General features: G+C 41.0%; 2 protein-coding genes across 2 annotated transcripts; both read right to left on the minus strand.

Annotated features, from left to right (window-relative positions):
- Positions 1 to 557: 557 nt before the first annotated feature.
- LOC136253402 (3-oxoacyl-[acyl-carrier-protein] reductase FabG-like) lies at positions 558 to 4559 on the minus strand. The gene is made up of 3 exons (XM_066046063.1): positions 4403 to 4559; positions 4116 to 4350; positions 558 to 1361 (listed from the first exon to the last, which is right to left on the minus strand). Exons 2-3 carry the CDS (start codon positions 4293 to 4295, stop codon positions 681 to 683), a joined length of 861 nt encoding a protein of 286 aa, XP_065902135.1. The 5' UTR covers positions 4296 to 4350; positions 4403 to 4559; the 3' UTR covers positions 558 to 680.
- Positions 4560 to 4603: 44 nt separating this feature from the next.
- LOC136253401 (aldehyde dehydrogenase, dimeric NADP-preferring-like) lies at positions 4604 to 16922 on the minus strand. The gene is made up of 13 exons (XM_066046062.1): positions 16833 to 16922; positions 16385 to 16528; positions 15996 to 16227; positions 15360 to 15445; positions 10194 to 10357; positions 9662 to 9839; positions 9557 to 9609; positions 8411 to 8546; positions 8183 to 8253; positions 7831 to 7946; positions 5954 to 6086; positions 5166 to 5307; positions 4604 to 4760 (listed from the first exon to the last, which is right to left on the minus strand). Exons 1-13 carry the CDS (start codon positions 16887 to 16889, stop codon positions 4752 to 4754), a joined length of 1521 nt encoding a protein of 506 aa, XP_065902134.1. The 5' UTR covers positions 16890 to 16922; the 3' UTR covers positions 4604 to 4751.
- Positions 16923 to 18013: the final 1091 nt, after the last annotated feature.

Genomic DNA, 18013 nt, shown 5'->3' on the forward strand with positions numbered 1-18013 from the left:
CTATGTAGTACAAGTTAAGATATTATAATAGTGTAAAGTTTACAGATTAGAATCCCCCTAGAAATTCAGCATAATTATGCTGAGTTTATAATTAATGCTTTGCCAATGCATGATTTTGTATATAGGTGCACCACACCCATGGGATGGCCACAGCCAGTGTGGATGATAAGTGCATGTGAAAATTTGAGCATATTGTGATATCATCTAGCTGAGTGTGCATAGGATGTGCTTGTGCACACATCTATAGGTAATTTACACAACTATACCTACGTAATTATAATATATGAGCATTATCTCCTTTTTCTTGATTGCAGCTGATCAAAGCAGCAATCTAACTGGTAAGGGGGCAAGCACATACTGGAGTGCTTGCACTATTGCAAACTAAACTTATTTGTTTCAGAAAAACTATACTGCTGGTGTACTGCATATACCAAGAATAAAAAATATTGCAAAGTTTAATGGCCATGCATATAAATTTACATTTCTATGAAAATGTACTGGTGTTAAGTGCTCTTACACGCAGAACACAAGCAATTGATTTAATTATCGATTACAAATTAAGGTACTACATTATCATTCCAAAATTAAAATAACAATGTCACAGATAAGAAACATTACAAGTATGCACATGTACATGCTAAAAAAATATAAACGCAAAAAACCTACAGTATAGCTATTGCTCAGTAGTTAGATCCAGCAAAGCTGGACTTCTCCCCAAATCCTTCAGGACTCATTGTCATGTAGCCACCATCAACTGGCAAATCTGTACCCGTGATGTAAGACGCATCTTGACTGAGTAGGAAGCAGATGGCACTGGCTACTTCACTTGTCTCACATAGTCTTCTCAGCATATGAAAATTCCCCCAGATTGGCTCCCATTTCTCTCTACCTCCTTCCCCAGCAGCTTTAGCGACTTCTGGAGACCACACCCAGGCAGGGCTGATGGAATTCACTCTTATTCCATCAATAGATAGATCCAAAGCCATACACTTCGTCATTGTCAGGATGGCACCCTTACCAGCAGAATATGTCCAGCGATTTGGCTGCGCTCGATGGCCTGAGATACTAGCAATATTCACCACCGACTTATCAACTCCTTTCATCTCTTTCATGTATGGATAACAAGCCTGTACCATGTTAGCATAACCAACTACATTGACACTAAAAGTTTTGTGCCAGTCTTCTTTCTCTGCTGTAAGTCCCTTAGAGCCAAAATAAACTGCACAGTTGACCAGGAAGTGTACAAGGCCATTGTTAACATCTGTTACCTTCTTCACTGCTGCCACACACTTCTCCTTGTCTGAAACATCTACTTGATAAAAAGTGACCTGAAATCCCTGTGAGGTCAAGTCTTTAGTAACCTACAAAAATAAGTATTAGCTACGTATTCAAATGTCAACTTTTGTTAAACTGAACATTGACCAAAATAATCGCTCTACTAAAGTATGTTGTATTAGAGAGTACACAGCTAAAGTTGGTATTTTGTAAATATGTGGTTTTTAAAAATGATTTTGCACATAATTAATTTTTATGGTTACGCACATTCCAGTTATCTGAACACCAGTGGTTCATCATTTAACTAAGTTTCCATCATAGTACTTAAAAACTTTTACAAGTGAGTATACTCTGTGTAGCAACAGCACAGCTTCCATTACAAGTGGGAATGATGGGTGTCTGTGATATAAAAAGGTACTTTTGACAGCCAATGACAGGACACTAAGTACTCATTCTCTGGCTATAATTCAAGGGCTATGAAATCTCCAGCAGCATTACCAATCAGACAGCATAGTGATCTTGTCTACATACATTACGAGAAAGTTATGTGCAAACACATATACAGCTACTATATCTATCACAGTTTTCCAGTTGTGTGTTAACATTGTGTGCTATGTGGTATTCATGTGTAACTGTCTAACTCCAATGCCAACACATCCACTGTACATGCACGACACTTTGAATAGTTTACTATAATGTCAATAGTTCAGTCATAATTTGTGACCACTGAGCAAAGACCGGCTGTTTTCGCAAAATTATATTTTGCCAAAAAACTGTATTGAAATACTGTACATAATATACACTGGGTAAAAATACGCATGCTATATGAAAACTTTACACACACTTTAATCGTTTTCGTATGCACTGCTCATATTAATAAACCTATATACTACTGGATTTGCCTGTTTATGGAGTAAGAAAATGTTTCGTGATCGCATAGCAGAGTTTACAGAGTTATGGGTGTTTATTTAAAACAACGTTCACCGTTGTCATTTCTTGGCCTTCTTCTTTGTCAACATGGAGCAGTACAGGGAAAGCATTATATTGAGCCAAGTCCCATCTTCATAGCTTGTTTCAATCATGAGTTTATGATTGATTATCTAAGCGCATGTAATTTATTTCCCGTACTGTTACTGCACAAATTGAGTTTATCACTGTTCCAACTGTCAAGCTCTATAACTCCAAGACCATTCATCATAAAAGACTGAAACTTTGGCTGTCCACTCTTTTGTTACTATAGATTACAGAGATGCAATAAAATAGAATTCAAGGAATGTGCAAAAACAACCAGTTTTTGCTCAGCGAGTCACATTTTATTATGCATGGGTGTAGGAACAGGGGGGGCCACAGGGGCCAGGGCCCCCCTAGTCTGTGGCCATGGATAGATAGAACAGGCCAGGGCCCCTCCAGTTTGCAGCAGGAATCATTTTTACAGTAATGCACCATGTGAAACGTAATAATTATAGATCATTGGCCTACCTGGACGTTGATAACCTATGTTCCTTTCTCACCGATTAAAATGTTGATCCTGGTTTATTTGAAATAATATTAGAGGCGCTTAAAGTGATAATAAGCTATGTCACCTCACGTGTAATTCGTGTTAGAAAATAATTAAAGAACTGTGCAGCTGCAGAGAGTTAACTTATGTCTCAGTCTCACTACCAGAAAACTCTGTCAGAATTAATTCGTAGTCGTGGTAGACCTATTTCAAAGAGTCCAGTTAGTGAAGGAGCTTCTAGCAGTTCCAGAGCGGTTCTAGCGGAGCGGGTAGTTTGTTCTAGCCCTGGCTCCCTAATAATGAACCTTTGATGGAGGAAGCTGAATCAGAGCATCCCACTTCCCAGAAGACTACGGATCTGCGAAGTAACGCAGAATGTAGCTAATACTCAGGGGGGAAGACGTTAATTCATTAATTCATCCCGCATAGCTACAAGTAATTTATAACTTCTGGGGGGTATATATAACAACATGAAATTAGTTCAAGTAACAGCCTCTTATTAATTGTGTTTTGTGATGATCATATCATCAGTCCTGTCACGTCATTAACATGCATGGTAGCTATACAAGGTTGCTATAAGATTACTTATCTAGCATAACTGTGATTATGATTATTGGCTAAAATTGCCTCCAGATTCAACCTCATAGCACCTATTTTTCAAAATTTCCCTGGGGGGGGCATGCCCCCAGACCCCCCTAGAAGGAGAGCATGCTCTGAATGCGCTTCACGCACTGTGCATGTACCCACAAGTAGCTACACCCTCCTCCGCCACTGCTTTAGTTACCAATAGTGGCCCCCCTATAGTTTTTTGCTTTGCTACGCCCCTGTTATGCATCTATCAATGTTAAGCTCCACTACCCCAGTACGGGCAACGTCAGGCTTTGAAGTTTAAAATGTGGAGAATTTGAACAAGTGGTTAAAAGTTCCTACTTGAGACATGTTAAGCCCCGTGTCAAATCCCTTCTTATCCTTGTGTCAGGTGTGGGTATTTGACATAACAATTTATCCCCAGGTTGGAGAATTTGACTTTCAAACTGTCACAACCTCCCCATACAGGTGCATTATGAACTTTTGACTCAAATATTACACAAAAATTCAATGGAATATCATTGCCAGTCACGCTATAAAGCATTCTATGATCATACATTCCATGGCATAGCTTTCAGCATGATGTAGCTATATGTATTAAAATTTTAATTTTCCGTCTTGCATAACAAAATTAGTCACGTAGTTACACTACCATAGGATAGTATAGATAACCTAGTCTCGTGCCCAGACCTTTTTATTATTTTTCTTTTTGAGTGGGGGACGAATTTCCCTCCAGACTATATGATTCACTTACTTTCTCTCCAGCTGACTGGTTGATATCAAAGATGCTAACATTAGCTCCTTCCTGTGCCAGTCGTTCTACAGTCGCTAGACCAATCCCTGAAGCTCCTCCAGTAACTATGGCCACCTTGCCATCAAACCTCTGCGTAGTTTGGTCTGTCCGTTTCCTCTTTGGCTCAGGACTTGCAGACATTTTCTTGTTACATGCACACTCTATCCAGATGTGTACGAGTACTGATGCGTTCGAACTACACGGATTATAACACTACAACACAGAAACGTTAGCTTGTTTTCACGTACCAGCTCTACGATGCAGTTCAGTATGACCGGTTCTAAAATATTCGGTCACTTGAGGGGCGTGGCTTACTAGCACGTGCAATCTACCGTCTGCCACTGTATTAGCTTCGCTGTGGCGTCACCACCAACGCACAATAACTATTCAAGTAACAGGTGTTCCCATTTCAGCACCACCAATACTTCGTGAGGACCGAGTCATTACAATTTTCTAGAGATATGTAATTTATGTACTCCTCACACATTTATAAAACGTTCTACACACATAAATCGTAAAACTGTTTTACACAAAATGTTACAAATTTCATAATGTGCTTTAGTGAGATCCCAAGCTCTCTGATAATCACTGTGAGGATCACTGGAACTACAAAAAGAAAACCAAAAAATAATGCTAGCATTTATATTACCACACATGCACATTACACGCACGCAGGCACACACATTATTATTATTATTATTATCTACTTTACCAGTTAGGCACTGGAGGGTGCACACAGAAGGCAGAGCCTGTTCAAGGTGTTTACCCATAGCCTAGGAGCCTAAGCGAAAATCTTTGAGCTAAATATCCTGAAGTGAAACGGGACAAATACCTAGAAGGGCTGAAAAAAAGGCAACCCCATCGTGACTTGATCCGCAGGCCACCCAGATTCCGGCCAAGCACCACGCTTGGAGCCAACTTTGGGGAGGCCACCTAAGTAGGGAAATGTTGTTGTTATTATCTACTTTACCAGTTAGGCACATGCAAATACAGAGAACACCGATCACTTACTTGTAGCACAATAGCGATCACTGCTACTGCTAAACAAGTCAATAGGATGTATGTTAAGAAACTTGATCCCTCCTTTACTTTGGGAACTAATAGCTTTTTACCCGTCTTAATATTTCCATCAGTGAATGGTGGGTATCGAATTCTGTCAAGATAAAAATGTACACATGGACAAACAGATAAGCGATAACAGTAAAATGTATCTACAGACCTGTGAGATCTTCACACGCACGCACATACACAAAGTACAATATTGTGGAATTACAGTGCTAGGCAGTAGGAAGAGCTTGGAAATAAACTTTGTAAAACAACTATACTTACAATAAACTACATATGATTAAATTGCAACCATAACTTTATGTGCACATTGGTATACACAGTTGGGATTTACTTAAATTATTCACCATGGATTGGCAAAACCCAAGGTATAGTTTTAGCCTCATTACACACTTGTACATACAAGTATGAAGGTATTTTAAATAAAGAAATGACAAACATCTACCCAATCATAAACAAATGCATGTAACATGCTTATCCTAGAGGTTACAGGAGCAAAACCAACTTACAAAAGTACCTGAACTCTCCATGAGCAGGTGAATAAGGTGGTGCATAGGTTTGATGTGAGACTTGTTTCTCTGAGTAATCGCTTGATTAAAACCTATATATTATGGCATTTCTTTAGTATGCAATTTTTAAAAGATGATGCTTGATAAAAAATCATTTGAGCGAACTATGTGACTTTTTTTTTGTTGAGACAGTCCCATCTTATACAGCTTAACACACATATGTACTTCATCAGTGGTTCTGTTATTCCAGTGAAGGTTGAGTAGTAAGCCTTCTTGTGGGAGAATGTGTCAAATGTGAACTTGCCGTGATAGGCTCCCTGTCCACTGTGACCAACACCTCCAAATGGCAGAGTGCGTACTGTTAGAAAAAACACATAACGTAAGTATTATTAACAAATCAACAATCTTGTTGGTGTGTTCACAAAGAGGTGTGAGTGCTTTATGTAACTTGGATGTTCCATCAATACAACAAAATGCTGGTTTGATATCAGGAGTATATGATGGGGAGGGAGAGTGTCGAACTGCACTATACGCTATGAATAATGAGCCCGTAAAGTGCTATGGCATTATTCAAACGACTTGGTGATTTGTGTTGATTGGTGACTAGTTATAAGTGAAGTGGGTGCACTTTGTATATGTGACTACTGAGTGAAAAAATGGTGAACACCAAGCTAGGTTTCATCATGGTCGAGATTTCATTATTCAAGATTTCATCATGGTTGCCATCCCCTGTACTAGCAAAAGTGACACGTCTAAATGGAATTTCAGCCATTATGGACCACCTGACAAGGTGTTAAATTTGAGCAATCAACAGTGGTCAGGTTAAACAAGGGAATTAGTAAAACGCGGAATACGGAATAATGATAAGCAAAACTCATCTTTTACAGATTGTACATATAGTTACATACTCTATAGCAATCATACTTTATTTACACCTTGCAACAGCTCTGCATGACACGCCATGGTGATGGATTGCTAAACAGCAGCTGGGCAAGCATTAAAAGGGACGAACGAGCACACAACACCAACGATCTACCTTCTAAACTTACTTATCTATACTCCTTAGTTGATATAGCTACAAAACGCCAAGACCTAGATCTATTCTTAGGTTAAACCAGCTGCCCTTCCTGTCCATACGACCGAATTTATTAGAGTCACACTAGAGTTCAGTAGGGAAGTCCAGTGGTTGTGTGTCTTTAAATGGATTTCAAAACTCTAGGTTTGAATCAAGAGTAAGTTAGCGAAGGTAGATCGTTCTAGGATGATTGGTTGTGTGCTTGTCCCATTTAATGCTCGCCAGCTGCTGTTCTATCCATCGCCGTGGTGTGCCATGCAAAGCTGTATAAAGTATGATTACTATAGAGCATGTAACTATTTGTACAATCTGCAAAATAAGTTTTGCTTATTTCGTTATTCCGCAATTCCGTGTTTTACTAATTTCCAAGAAACAAGGGTATACAGGCTATTTTATGGGCTCAATTTTCACACTCTACAGCGAAGTTCAACACTCTCCCTCCCCATTATATACTCTTGTTGATATTGATAATGTCTTTATACCATCACGTGTTTTGACATAGAACACTACGGCAACAGTTATCTTAAAAGTTAGGAGAACTTCGCATGCAAGTACATAAGCAACATACTGCTCTCATGCCTCCATCATACATGCCTAGAAGTAAATGTGTTGTAGTATGTAAATAAGTACCCAGCAGTGAAATACAGTAACTGTATACAAGCAAATTAATCTGTTTTCCAAAGCTAGATATGTATGATTGCCATATTAGAGTATTTCAGTCATATTAGAGTATTTCAGGCAACTGTATATTTTCGTGCAAACTTGCCAGCTTTCTGTCATTCAGCATACTGTATAACCTGCACCCGTTACATTTGATTATGCTCAACATATGCTGTGAGCCTACTAAATCCCAGTTAGCTATCATACACAGCAATGATAACAAATAGCTTTGAGTGATTACTGATCAGCACCAGAGTAGATCAATAGGCCATACTGGTTACTCTTAAAACACATCTGACTATTGGTGGAATACCAGTATGTGTGTGTGTGTGTGTGTGTGTGTGTGTGTGTGTGTGAGTATTTTTACCAGCAAAATGAACTATAACATCATTGAAACTGATAGCTCCAGATGAGGTACGAGTAGTTAGTTTCTCCTTCACTGACTTGTCACTGGTAAATGCACACAGTGACAACGGTTTTTCCCTAATGGAACATTACCAACACATGGATTAAATACTCAAGTATGACACACAGGACAGTACAGGTGTATTGTATACAATAAGGTTTACTGCACATGTGGTAACAGTAAGCTATCTCTTTGTAAACAACAAATCAATGTATGTGTATAACAGTAAAGTTTTGGCTACTAGCAGATTTGGCTGATACTTTTTCACATCTCTACAGTTCTACTATAAGTCCACTTGTACTATTGTACCTACCCATCATTGATCAGATCAATAGCATCATCAATATTGTCAATACAAATGATCGGTAGAATGGGACCAAATATCTGTTGCAAAATAACACAAAAAACGTAGAAAAAAATAGATTACAGTACAACCAGGTACATCACACATGTAAAGTGTACTATGTAAACAATTTGTTTTCTACATGTGCTCAATTCTGTTGTACACACTAAAGGTAATGGATATAACATACTTACACACCTCATCTTGCATTATTGTGTCATCAGGTTTCACATCAGTGATGATGGTGGGCGCTATATAGAGATCGTCCCTGTCTGATTCTGATTTCCCTCCTAGTACTACATTACCACTACCATCGAGTAGTGCGTGAACACGACTAGAAATAGTAACACAACATGTACATGAACTACAACTGCAGTTAGCTCACTATGTGTGTAGTACATGTATAGGCTATTTGAAGACGATAAATCGTCAAGGTGGCCAAATAACCACCAACTTTGAGCTTTGAAAAAGGGAATAATGTCAGGATTTACGGAAGACTGAGTGTAGAACATGAGTCGAAAATAAAATGATACAATTCGGACCATTTAAAAGTATTTAATTTCTTGCAAGAGAAATGGCAATTTAGTGCATTCATGAATTATTTTGCTATTCAGTAATTACATTGCTATGCACTACTAAGGAAGTGTAACTCCAACAAACCACCTTAAAGAAGTATCTTTTCAACTGTGTTACGGTGTGTCTATCACATCTTATAATGGATTTTTCTAGGGGTCAAAGGGGGAATTTGCCCCCCCCCCCCCCCCTGAACTCTGCCTCAACCAGCCCAATGATGAAACAATGATAAATTGATTTGAAATCATAAAATTTAGTCGATGGCTAGCTAGCTACAATAAAACAAATTTAGCCTAATTTAAGTTCTGCCGCCCCTCAATTTCTGAAAAACTCGGATTGCCCCCCCCCCCCCCCCCTGAATTTATTTTCTACAAAAATCCTTGTAATCGCCTAGACAAATTCATTTTTTTTGCTCACTCATACAGCCCATTGTGAAAGGCATTCGTAACATCTTCAGCAATTTGTTTCACCTGTATTTCGTAACAACCTGCTGCCTACTTGGAAGGTTAATACTGGTGCTGTACAATGCCTTAATTTCTCAAATACAGGCTGATTTTAACACAATTGTATTTTGCTCACGTGGGTGGAAGGACAAACATACAATTTTTCCAAAACAATTACAGTAACCAGGTGCACGCCCCGCAGCCGGATTTTGGCCAGCTGCCGGGGGAAATGTACCCACCCATCCAAGCTCTTAACATCAGTACTGTATGTCAGTGCAGATAAAACACACACACACTACACTTGCACAAAGACAGATACGAGACTTACTCAAACTGTCGTGCATTAATCATCCGACTATAATCCTTTGACTCTTTGGGATTCTAAACCATTAACATATGCAACAATACAAACAGAAAGACAATAGTTACTCACCTCTCCATAAAACTGTTTCACAGCTGTCTTTATGCTAGTGACCAGCTCATCCCTGATTGACTGGTTACACAGGATATAGTCCGGTGCCAAACAGGTTTGACCACAATTCACATACTTTCCCCAGGCAATACGCTTGCCGGCAACTTTGATGTTAGCTGAACTATCCACTACACATGGACTGGAAAAACAGCAAAATTGAAACGACCATATACAGGTATTTTATGCGTAAGTACTTTACATATATCTATAAATCTCAGGCTGAGACTCAATAACAGTACTTCAGGGGAATACAATAAGCACATCTTGAGTTAAGTATGTACCATCAGTCACCCAACAATCAACACATGTGGCACTGACACTACAAAGTTTGTATAAACTTGCCATAGGACTACAAAGTAAAAAAAATAAAAAAACTATCTTTAGTGCTAAATTATGTACTGTTAGACAGCAAATTTTGATGGAAGGATAAGTTTACAAATCTACAATTCATCGGAATTAAACATTGATGAATATCAATAAACAGTAATCTCACTTCTTTCCTCCCAATTCCAAGGTTACTGGTGTCAGGTGTTCAGCAGCAGCCCTCATGATGATCTTTCCCACTCCACTACTACCAGTATAAATGATGTGATCAAACCTCTCCTTAAGTACTGCCTGGCATAATGGTACACCTCCACCAGCGACCATGTAACAGTCCTAGTTCGTAGCACAGTTGACAGTACAGTATATGGTGAAGTGTGTGCTATAGACACAAGTAGGTGTAAGTACATTGGCATAACAGTCCACCTAAAATGAGACCGGATTGGCAAAAAGATACCTTTTACATGCCAACAAACAATTGTTATTACAATCTAGGATTTAGATTTTTCATGCAGCAAATACTGTAGCTTTATTTATGATAATTAAATGCAGTGATAAAAGGTTATGAGTTTCAAAGTTCAAAAAATGGGTTAAATTTAAAGAAATTTTGTGTGTGAAAAAATTATATCATGTTGCAAATTTATATTTCAGAAGGCTCAGTCTCACATATCAATGGTGCTTGGCCGTATTCCAAATATTTACAGCTTGTTGGTAGTACAATTCTATAAAGCGTATACCGGAAACTAATTGCACATGTGTAAAACCACCATGTAAGTACCCAACTGCATGGTCACACTACGACCCTTTTTCAAGCTCACCGTAGTTTGTTGGTTGTTTTTAATATCGTCTTCGATATGGGTAGTGAAATTTTAGCACAGCTAAAGAAGTTATCTGATGGAATGGCGTTGATACGCCAAGACGTCGACGCGCTGAAACGTGAGAGCTCGTTTCAGCCTTGCACCTCTGAGGAGGTTGTCGACGATAGAGGAGGGGATGATACGACAGACGATTCTGTCCAACCCTCTGGCCAGCCACTTGCTAACAGCAGTGGTGGCCTAGCGGCCCAGGATACTACTGCCCTCAACCAGGGCTCCTTGTGGGCCGAGGAGATGGATGTCCGTGACCCACTGTTGGATGATGACTTGCCAACTAAGGGAGCAGTTCCCATCAATGTTGTTCCAGTGACCGAACGGATTGATAAGTTCCTAAATGAAGCATTCACTCTCAAGATGACGGGAGCTGACAGGCGATTTCTACGTAGTCTCTACACGCTGCCGCAAAACCAGCTAACAAGAACCCATTCCTTGACACGATGATGGCGTCCGAGTGTTCCAGAGCTTCCAAATCGACGGACCGCTCATTATACATGCTACAAGGACTTATCCTAGAAGCCATCGGACCGCTCAGCCAGCTCCTAGAGGCAGTGAACAATCCTAACCCTCAACTGACAATGGATCAGATATGGGATGCTGTCGAGACAGCCATCACCCTTCTTGCTAACGCCTCCAACAAGACATCACTGATGAGGAGGACTAAAATCCTGGAGGAATACAATAAGGAACTGGTGTCCTTTGCTGCTGCCCAGGAGAGAGATTGGGCAAGTGCAGCCCTTTGCCTTTTTGGGCCAAATTTCCTAAAAGAAGCTGCGGACTATCTGCAGAATCTCCAGCTGATCCGGAAAGTAAAGCAGCCACCCCAGGGTTTTCGGCACCCCCCCCCCCCTGGAGTCAGCAAGGGGGGGGGGCAAAGCCTCACAGTCATGGAAACAAACCCCATACTCTCGCCCAGCCAATCAGAAGGTTCACCCCTCAGGAAGGAGGACCTTCCAGAAGAAGAAATGACTAGACTCAACAATTTGTAAGCACAATGTTTTGATGCTGTCAAATTCAATTGTTGTTTTGAATCCTATGTTGGTCAAAGCAAAGGGCATGGGGTTCATCTTGCCAGCTCAAACAGAGAGTTTGTTGCAGGTGGCAGGCAGATTAGCTCTCTTTATCAACACCTGGAAGGTGTTTACGAAGGACTATTGGGTTTTACAGACTGTCAAAAGATTTCAAATTCCCTTTGTTGGGCAACCTGTTCAGGAAAGGAAACCAGGAGTGGCTTCCTTCCCATCAGAGCAACTAGCTCAAATGCAGGAAGAAGTCTCTTCCCTGTTGGAGAAAGGGGCAATAATTGTGGTAGACAGTCACACCCCTCAGACAGGGTTCTACTCTGTTCTGTTCCTGGAAGAATGGGCAAATGAGACCAGTTATCAACCTCAAAGCCCTCAACCAGTGGGTAGAAATCCCTCATTTCAAAATGGAAGGTCTAACCACCCTCCGAGACCTTTTGAGGCAGGGAGATTGGTTAGTAAAAGTAGACTTAAAAGATGCATACCTCACAGTACCAGTGCATCCGGACCATCAATGCTACCTTCGTTTCAGCGTAGAGGGAGTTTACCTGTCTCCCATTCGGGCTGGCATGTGCCCCGTGGGCCTTCACCAAGGTAATGAAAGCTGTGGTGACCTTGCTCAGATCATGGGGGACAAGGATAATAATCTACATAGACGACATCTTGATCATGTCAGAGTCTGCAGTGTCAGCAGCACAGTACTTAGAGGTGTTAATTCACATATTACAATGTCTAGGGTTCATCATCAACACCGAGAAATCGGTAATGACTCCAACTCAGGAGATAGAATTCCTGGGCATGAGGGTGAACACCAATACCCTGCTAGTCAGCCTCCCAGCAGACAAGGTGAAACAGATTCGGGAGGAGATGGTCAGAATAGCCAACATGACCTCCTTGTCAGCCCGACTCCTGTCTCATTTTCTGGGGAAACTCAGCGCAGCTACTCAAGCTATTCCACCAGCCCCACTGTTCTACCGTTGCTTACAGAGAGACTTACAAACAGCCCTAGCAGACAACAATCAGAACTACGAGGCTCTCCTATCCCTCTCGCAAGCCTCCCTAGAAGAGCTCTACTGGTGGAGAGAACATCTATCCAGATGGAATGGGAAACCTCTCAGGCAGAAACCAGAGCAAGTGGCTATCAGCTCCGATGCTTCCCAGCTGGGCTGGGGAGTAGCTTGTGCAGAGACACGCATAGGGGATGCCTGGTCTGCACAGGAACAAGCCATGCACATCAACTGCTTGGAGCTGCTAGCAGCCACACTTGCAGTGAAGACGTTCCTGAAGGATGCTTCGGGCATCTCAGTACTTCTTCAGTTGGACAATACCACGGCGGTGGCTTACGGGGGCACAGTGTCGAGCCAGTTGACAGAACTGGCCAAGGAATTGTGGATGTGGGCTCTAGACAGGGAGATAGCCCTGTCAGCCCAGGAGTGTCCAACACCATAGCGGACATAGAATCCCGAACAGTCAGGGACAGATCAGACTGGATGCTCTGCCCACGCATTTTCTGAGTCATCGAGGAAGCATTCGGCCCTCTGGAGGTGGATCTATTTGCATCCAGACTAACATACCAGTTACCTCGCTTCTTCAGTTGGAGACCAGATCCTCTGGCAGAGGCAGTAGATGCATTCCAGCAGGATTGGAGCCCACTGAGGGGATTTGCCAATCCGCCTTGGTGCTTGATAGGCAGAATCCTGAGCCAAGCTCGTCAACAGCAAGCTCAACTGGTGCTAGTAGCACCAGTGTGGCAGGGTCAGACCTGGTACCCAGTACTTCTAGAGATGTTGTGGCATTTCCCCAGGCTGATTGCACCTATCCCATGCCTAATCCAGAGACCAACAGGCTCCCGGATGGAGATAATTCCTCAACTAGCTGTGTGGCCTGTCTCCAGGAAAGATTCTCTGGTAGCTTCCTTTCGGAAGAAGCTACTAAGTTCCTGCTACAATCATGGAAAGCCAAGTCAGACCAGTCTTATGACTCGCACTTCCGAAAGTGGGCTGGCTGGTGTGCTGGCAATCCCGTTTCAGGAGCCGCCTCTGATGTAGCAAACTTTCTGGCAGAACTACACAGGCAGGGCTACCAGTCAAGCTTGCTGAATTCCTTCAGGTCGGCCATCTCCTCGGCTCATGATCAAGTAGACGGAGTTACTTTAGGCAAGCATCCCTTGATTTGCCGGGTGCTCAAAGGAGCATTTAATGCCAGGCCACCTCTATTATGTTATACAGTCACCTGAAATGTGCAGACAGTCCTACAGTATTTAGAGGGCATGGGACCCTATCACTAAAGTTTGTCACCTTCAAGCTGGCAATACTTTTAGCATTGACCAGGCCATCCCGCTCTGCAGATTTAGCTGCCTTGAGGGTCTCTACTGGACAGAGATCTGAATTATGTGGGAAAGATGGGAAAAAAATTCCCTGAGTGGCTTTCCCTGCCTTGATTGTTTTGCCAGTGTTGCTGGAAAGAACACTACTCCTTCAGGTGTAAAACGTTGATGATCTAGCTGCACGAGTCGGTAACCTCCGCACTTAGACCACACAATGTTAGCAACTTGTTCATTTCTCTAGTGAAACCTCACAAACCTGTGTCTTCAGCAACCATAGCCCGCTGGTTACGAGAAGTGCTTAGGTTAGCTGGCGTTGATGTGAGCATTTTTTCAGCTCACTCAGTCCGAGGTGCCTCAACTTCAGCTGCAGCTGGCGTTACTACCAATGATATCCTTAAGGCAGCAGACTGGAGCTCAGACTCTGTCTTCAGGAGATTTTACTACCGTCCGGTAAATGATCCAACCTTTGGAAGATCAGTACTAGCCTCTGGCACCACTGAAACATAGGTTCTAGCTGTGGTTAGCAGCTCGACTTCACTTATAAGTAGCTTGGAAGCTACAAACACCATTGATATGTGAGACTGAGCCTTCTGAAATATTATTTCCAAATGGCTCAGATCATGCAATGATTGCATGCCATTTAGAATTATACGAAGAAGGTGAAGTCGAGCATTTCGATGGTCCCACCCATTCTGGGTTCGCTTTCAAAGGTTGAAGTGTGACCATGCGGTTGGGTACTTATACGGTGGTTTTACGCACGTGCAATCCATTTCCGGCATGCGCTTTATAGAATTGTACTATCAACAAGCTGTAAATATTTAGGAATAAGGCCAAACACCATTGATATGCTCAACTTCACCTTCTTCATATAATTCCAAATAGCATGCAATCATTGCATGATCTGAGCCATTTGGAAATTAGCCACAAAAAAATCACTTTGCATTTCTGAAAGACCAGAAAACGGTTATATTAACACTGGTGTTATCACTTTAAAGTTTGGCCTAGTTGAAAAGCATACAAACATGACCTCCCTACTGCAAGTGGTGTCATAATGTACAGGGGTAGGTGAGTATGGTATTAGAAGTAGCTATGTATAGTGTCAATTGCTACACATGTACCTTGTCCAAATATTGAGGTATCAACTTCATCATCACATTGGAAGTGTGTATGGCCAAATCACTGGGCTTTAGTAGTACTGTGTTACCTGTAGTGGATGTGCATTATACACATGTGACTGAGTCTGGGGGAAACTGGTTATAGGATTGGAATTAAAATTTTAACCTTTGCTTCATAGATTTCCGTATCAAATAAGCACAGTTAAGTTGTATGCTTTTATAGGAAGACTCTGTAATCAAGCTAGTGATATGAGGAGCCCTGGACATAATATTTCATATTTATGCAGCTCTGATCCATGCAGTTGAATAAGAAACCCTGCCTCTTGTTCTAGATGGTTTTGAACACCTAACAAATAACTTGTTCTATCTCCTCAAGCTCCATCTTCCATTTGAAATCACAAAAACTGTTTGTTTACAAGGCCACCTCCAATAGGAGCATAACCACAATGCCGGCGGCAACGACTCTTAACAAAAAACATTACATTATAGACATCCAATAGCTGGGACATAGAGCATGACAGAGTAAGTGTTCAAGTACAATGTAATTGGGGTCACATGCTCACACAAGCGTGCATGCACATGCATACATGTACACAATATGTATGCACTAACACACACAATAAATATATTCCTCTCTACCTGCAGCAATGGCACCAGCCAGTGGCTGTAGTAGCAATACCACAGGATAGTTCCAGGCACTGAACACACACACTACTCCTAATGGGTCTCGTTGTATACACAATGTATTGATTATATTAGCCAGATCCTTCTTGACATGTTCTGGTTTCATCCACTCATCAAGATTGTTAATGGCATCAATGATCTCTCCTTTGGTATTGAGAAATTCATTAAAGACCATGTCTTGTTTTTTCTACAATAAAAATATTCAATATTTTCAATTGTCATTTGTGCAAAAGTACATCACACATGGAGGCATAACTACAGAAGACATAGCCAGTTCCCCTTCTATGAAAGAGGGTTGTCTGACTATTAGATGTATGCATGCACAATAAACCTACTGTGCTCACCTTTCTCAAGTCACGATGACCAGCTTCTGTTATCTCATCTTCCTTCTCATCCAACATTCTCAACAGATTCTTCAATTGCTGTATCCTAAATGATTTCTCCCTAGTCTTTCCTGATCTGAAGCTCTCCCTGAGCTTTTTCACCATCTGCAAAACAATGTGACCAAATTTAATATATGTATGAAAAGATCCCATGTAGGCCTGTACACTGCCAACACAAATGGGGTTCTCTTTGATCACAGCATGGATACACTTCTGAACCAGACGACTGGCGACACTGACCACTGTACTTGGGTCAGGCTAAGACAATACCCGGTACCAGTGCTCGCAATGAGCTGAAGCACGGCCGGGACGTTATTTGGACGTCGACATAATACAGCAGAGAGACGGGGAGTAGAGAATAGCGGGTAAAAGTCGTGCGATAAACATCACTACTAGTTCGGTGACTTACCCCAGGAATAGCGCTCTCGCTAACTTCTTCCAACATCTCTGCCTTCGTTTCTGCCATTGTCAGCAAGCAGTCACGTGAACGAATTACTTTTAAAAGGCGCTTACCAGAATTCTGCACACATACGAAATGTTTAGGCGCCCAGTTATTAGTTTTTATATGCCTCAAGCAGAAAATGTGGAAAGGCTCAGTAAACATGATCAGCTAGCTAATTCTTCTTGCTGACTAATGTCAGTATCACATGAGTATATTCCAGTAGCTAGTTATAGTATTGTGCCTACAGTAAAAGTACGTACTAGTAAGTTAAGCTTGATCTACTCAATAATTATATGAAGTGTTCAAGGCAAATGACAACATAGTAGTTTATGAAAAGTAGATTATCCCACCTTGTTCAGCAGAATCATCACAATATTGAATATATAATATGGGCCTACTATACTATTGTGTCACATTGGTACGAGATGATGATGATAGCATCCTGTTGACATCTTGTATGTAGTTTGGCCAGCTACAAGCTGTGCTACATAGCTTGTAATTTTGTCTCACACAATTGAATGTCTAGATCAATTTACCAAGTTGGCACAAGTGTGATAACCTTATCATTGGCATGAGTTGGAAACTTTCTTGTGGGAGTTAAATGTCATAATTATTGAGCATTCATGTCTTATATCATTAGTAGAGTGCTGCTAGACTCAGCTTTGTATGTCCAATTACATGAAGTAATTTGTTCAGTATTAACAATGTGCCACTTTTCAATTTATTGTTGATGTGGATAGTCTTTGAACCATCTACAACATGACCCATGTCTATGTGATATTCATTAACAAAGACATACTGAAGAATTTTTTCCTTAGTTTGTTGTAAAAAGTTAGGAAATGATTGCCACAGATGAGGGTAAGTTATTGTGTTGAGTGTAAAGGTTGACAAAGTGACAGAAGTTTTTCAGTGAGAGGTAATTGTAAAAGCACGCACTACCATGTAGCCTACATATTTCAAAGGAGAATTTATTTTGTTAATTTCGTGGTTTGGGGAAAATTTTATCCTTAAAATATTTAGACCTCCATATATTTTGGGAGTGTTTACAAATCCACAAAAATTTTATTTTTAGCAACATTTCTCAACCTCAAAAAAATGCCCCTAGATATATTTAGGCTATACATATTATGGGACAATTCACACACAAA

This window comes from Dysidea avara, chromosome 4 (genome assembly GCF_963678975.1).
Source record: "Dysidea avara chromosome 4, odDysAvar1.4, whole genome shotgun sequence".
In the NCBI taxonomy this organism is placed as follows: Eukaryota; Metazoa; Porifera; class Demospongiae; order Dictyoceratida; family Dysideidae; genus Dysidea; species Dysidea avara.

What these genes read in the sequence shown, in the direction of transcription:
- LOC136253402 (XM_066046063.1), bottom strand. Translation starts at nt 4,295, where the DNA reads ATGTCTGCAAGTCCTGAGCCAAAGAGGAAACGGACAGACCAAACTACG. An exon ending in ACCAGTCAGCTGGAGAGAAA is followed by an intron (nt 1,362 to 4,115) that starts GTAAGTGAATCA and finishes TTATTTTTGTAG; the next exon opens with GTTACTAAAGACTTGACCTC.
- LOC136253401 (XM_066046062.1), bottom strand. Translation starts at nt 16,889, where the DNA reads ATGGCAGAAACGAAGGCAGAGATGTTGGAAGAAGTTAGCGAGAGCGCT. An exon ending in TTGGAATTGGGAGGAAAGAA is followed by an intron (nt 9,840 to 10,193) that starts GTGAGATTACTG and finishes CTGTTTTTCCAG; the next exon opens with TCCATGTGTAGTGGATAGTT. An exon ending in ATTGATCTGATCAATGATGG is followed by an intron (nt 7,947 to 8,182) that starts GTAGGTACAATA and finishes ATGTTCCATTAG; the next exon opens with GGAAAAACCGTTGTCACTGT.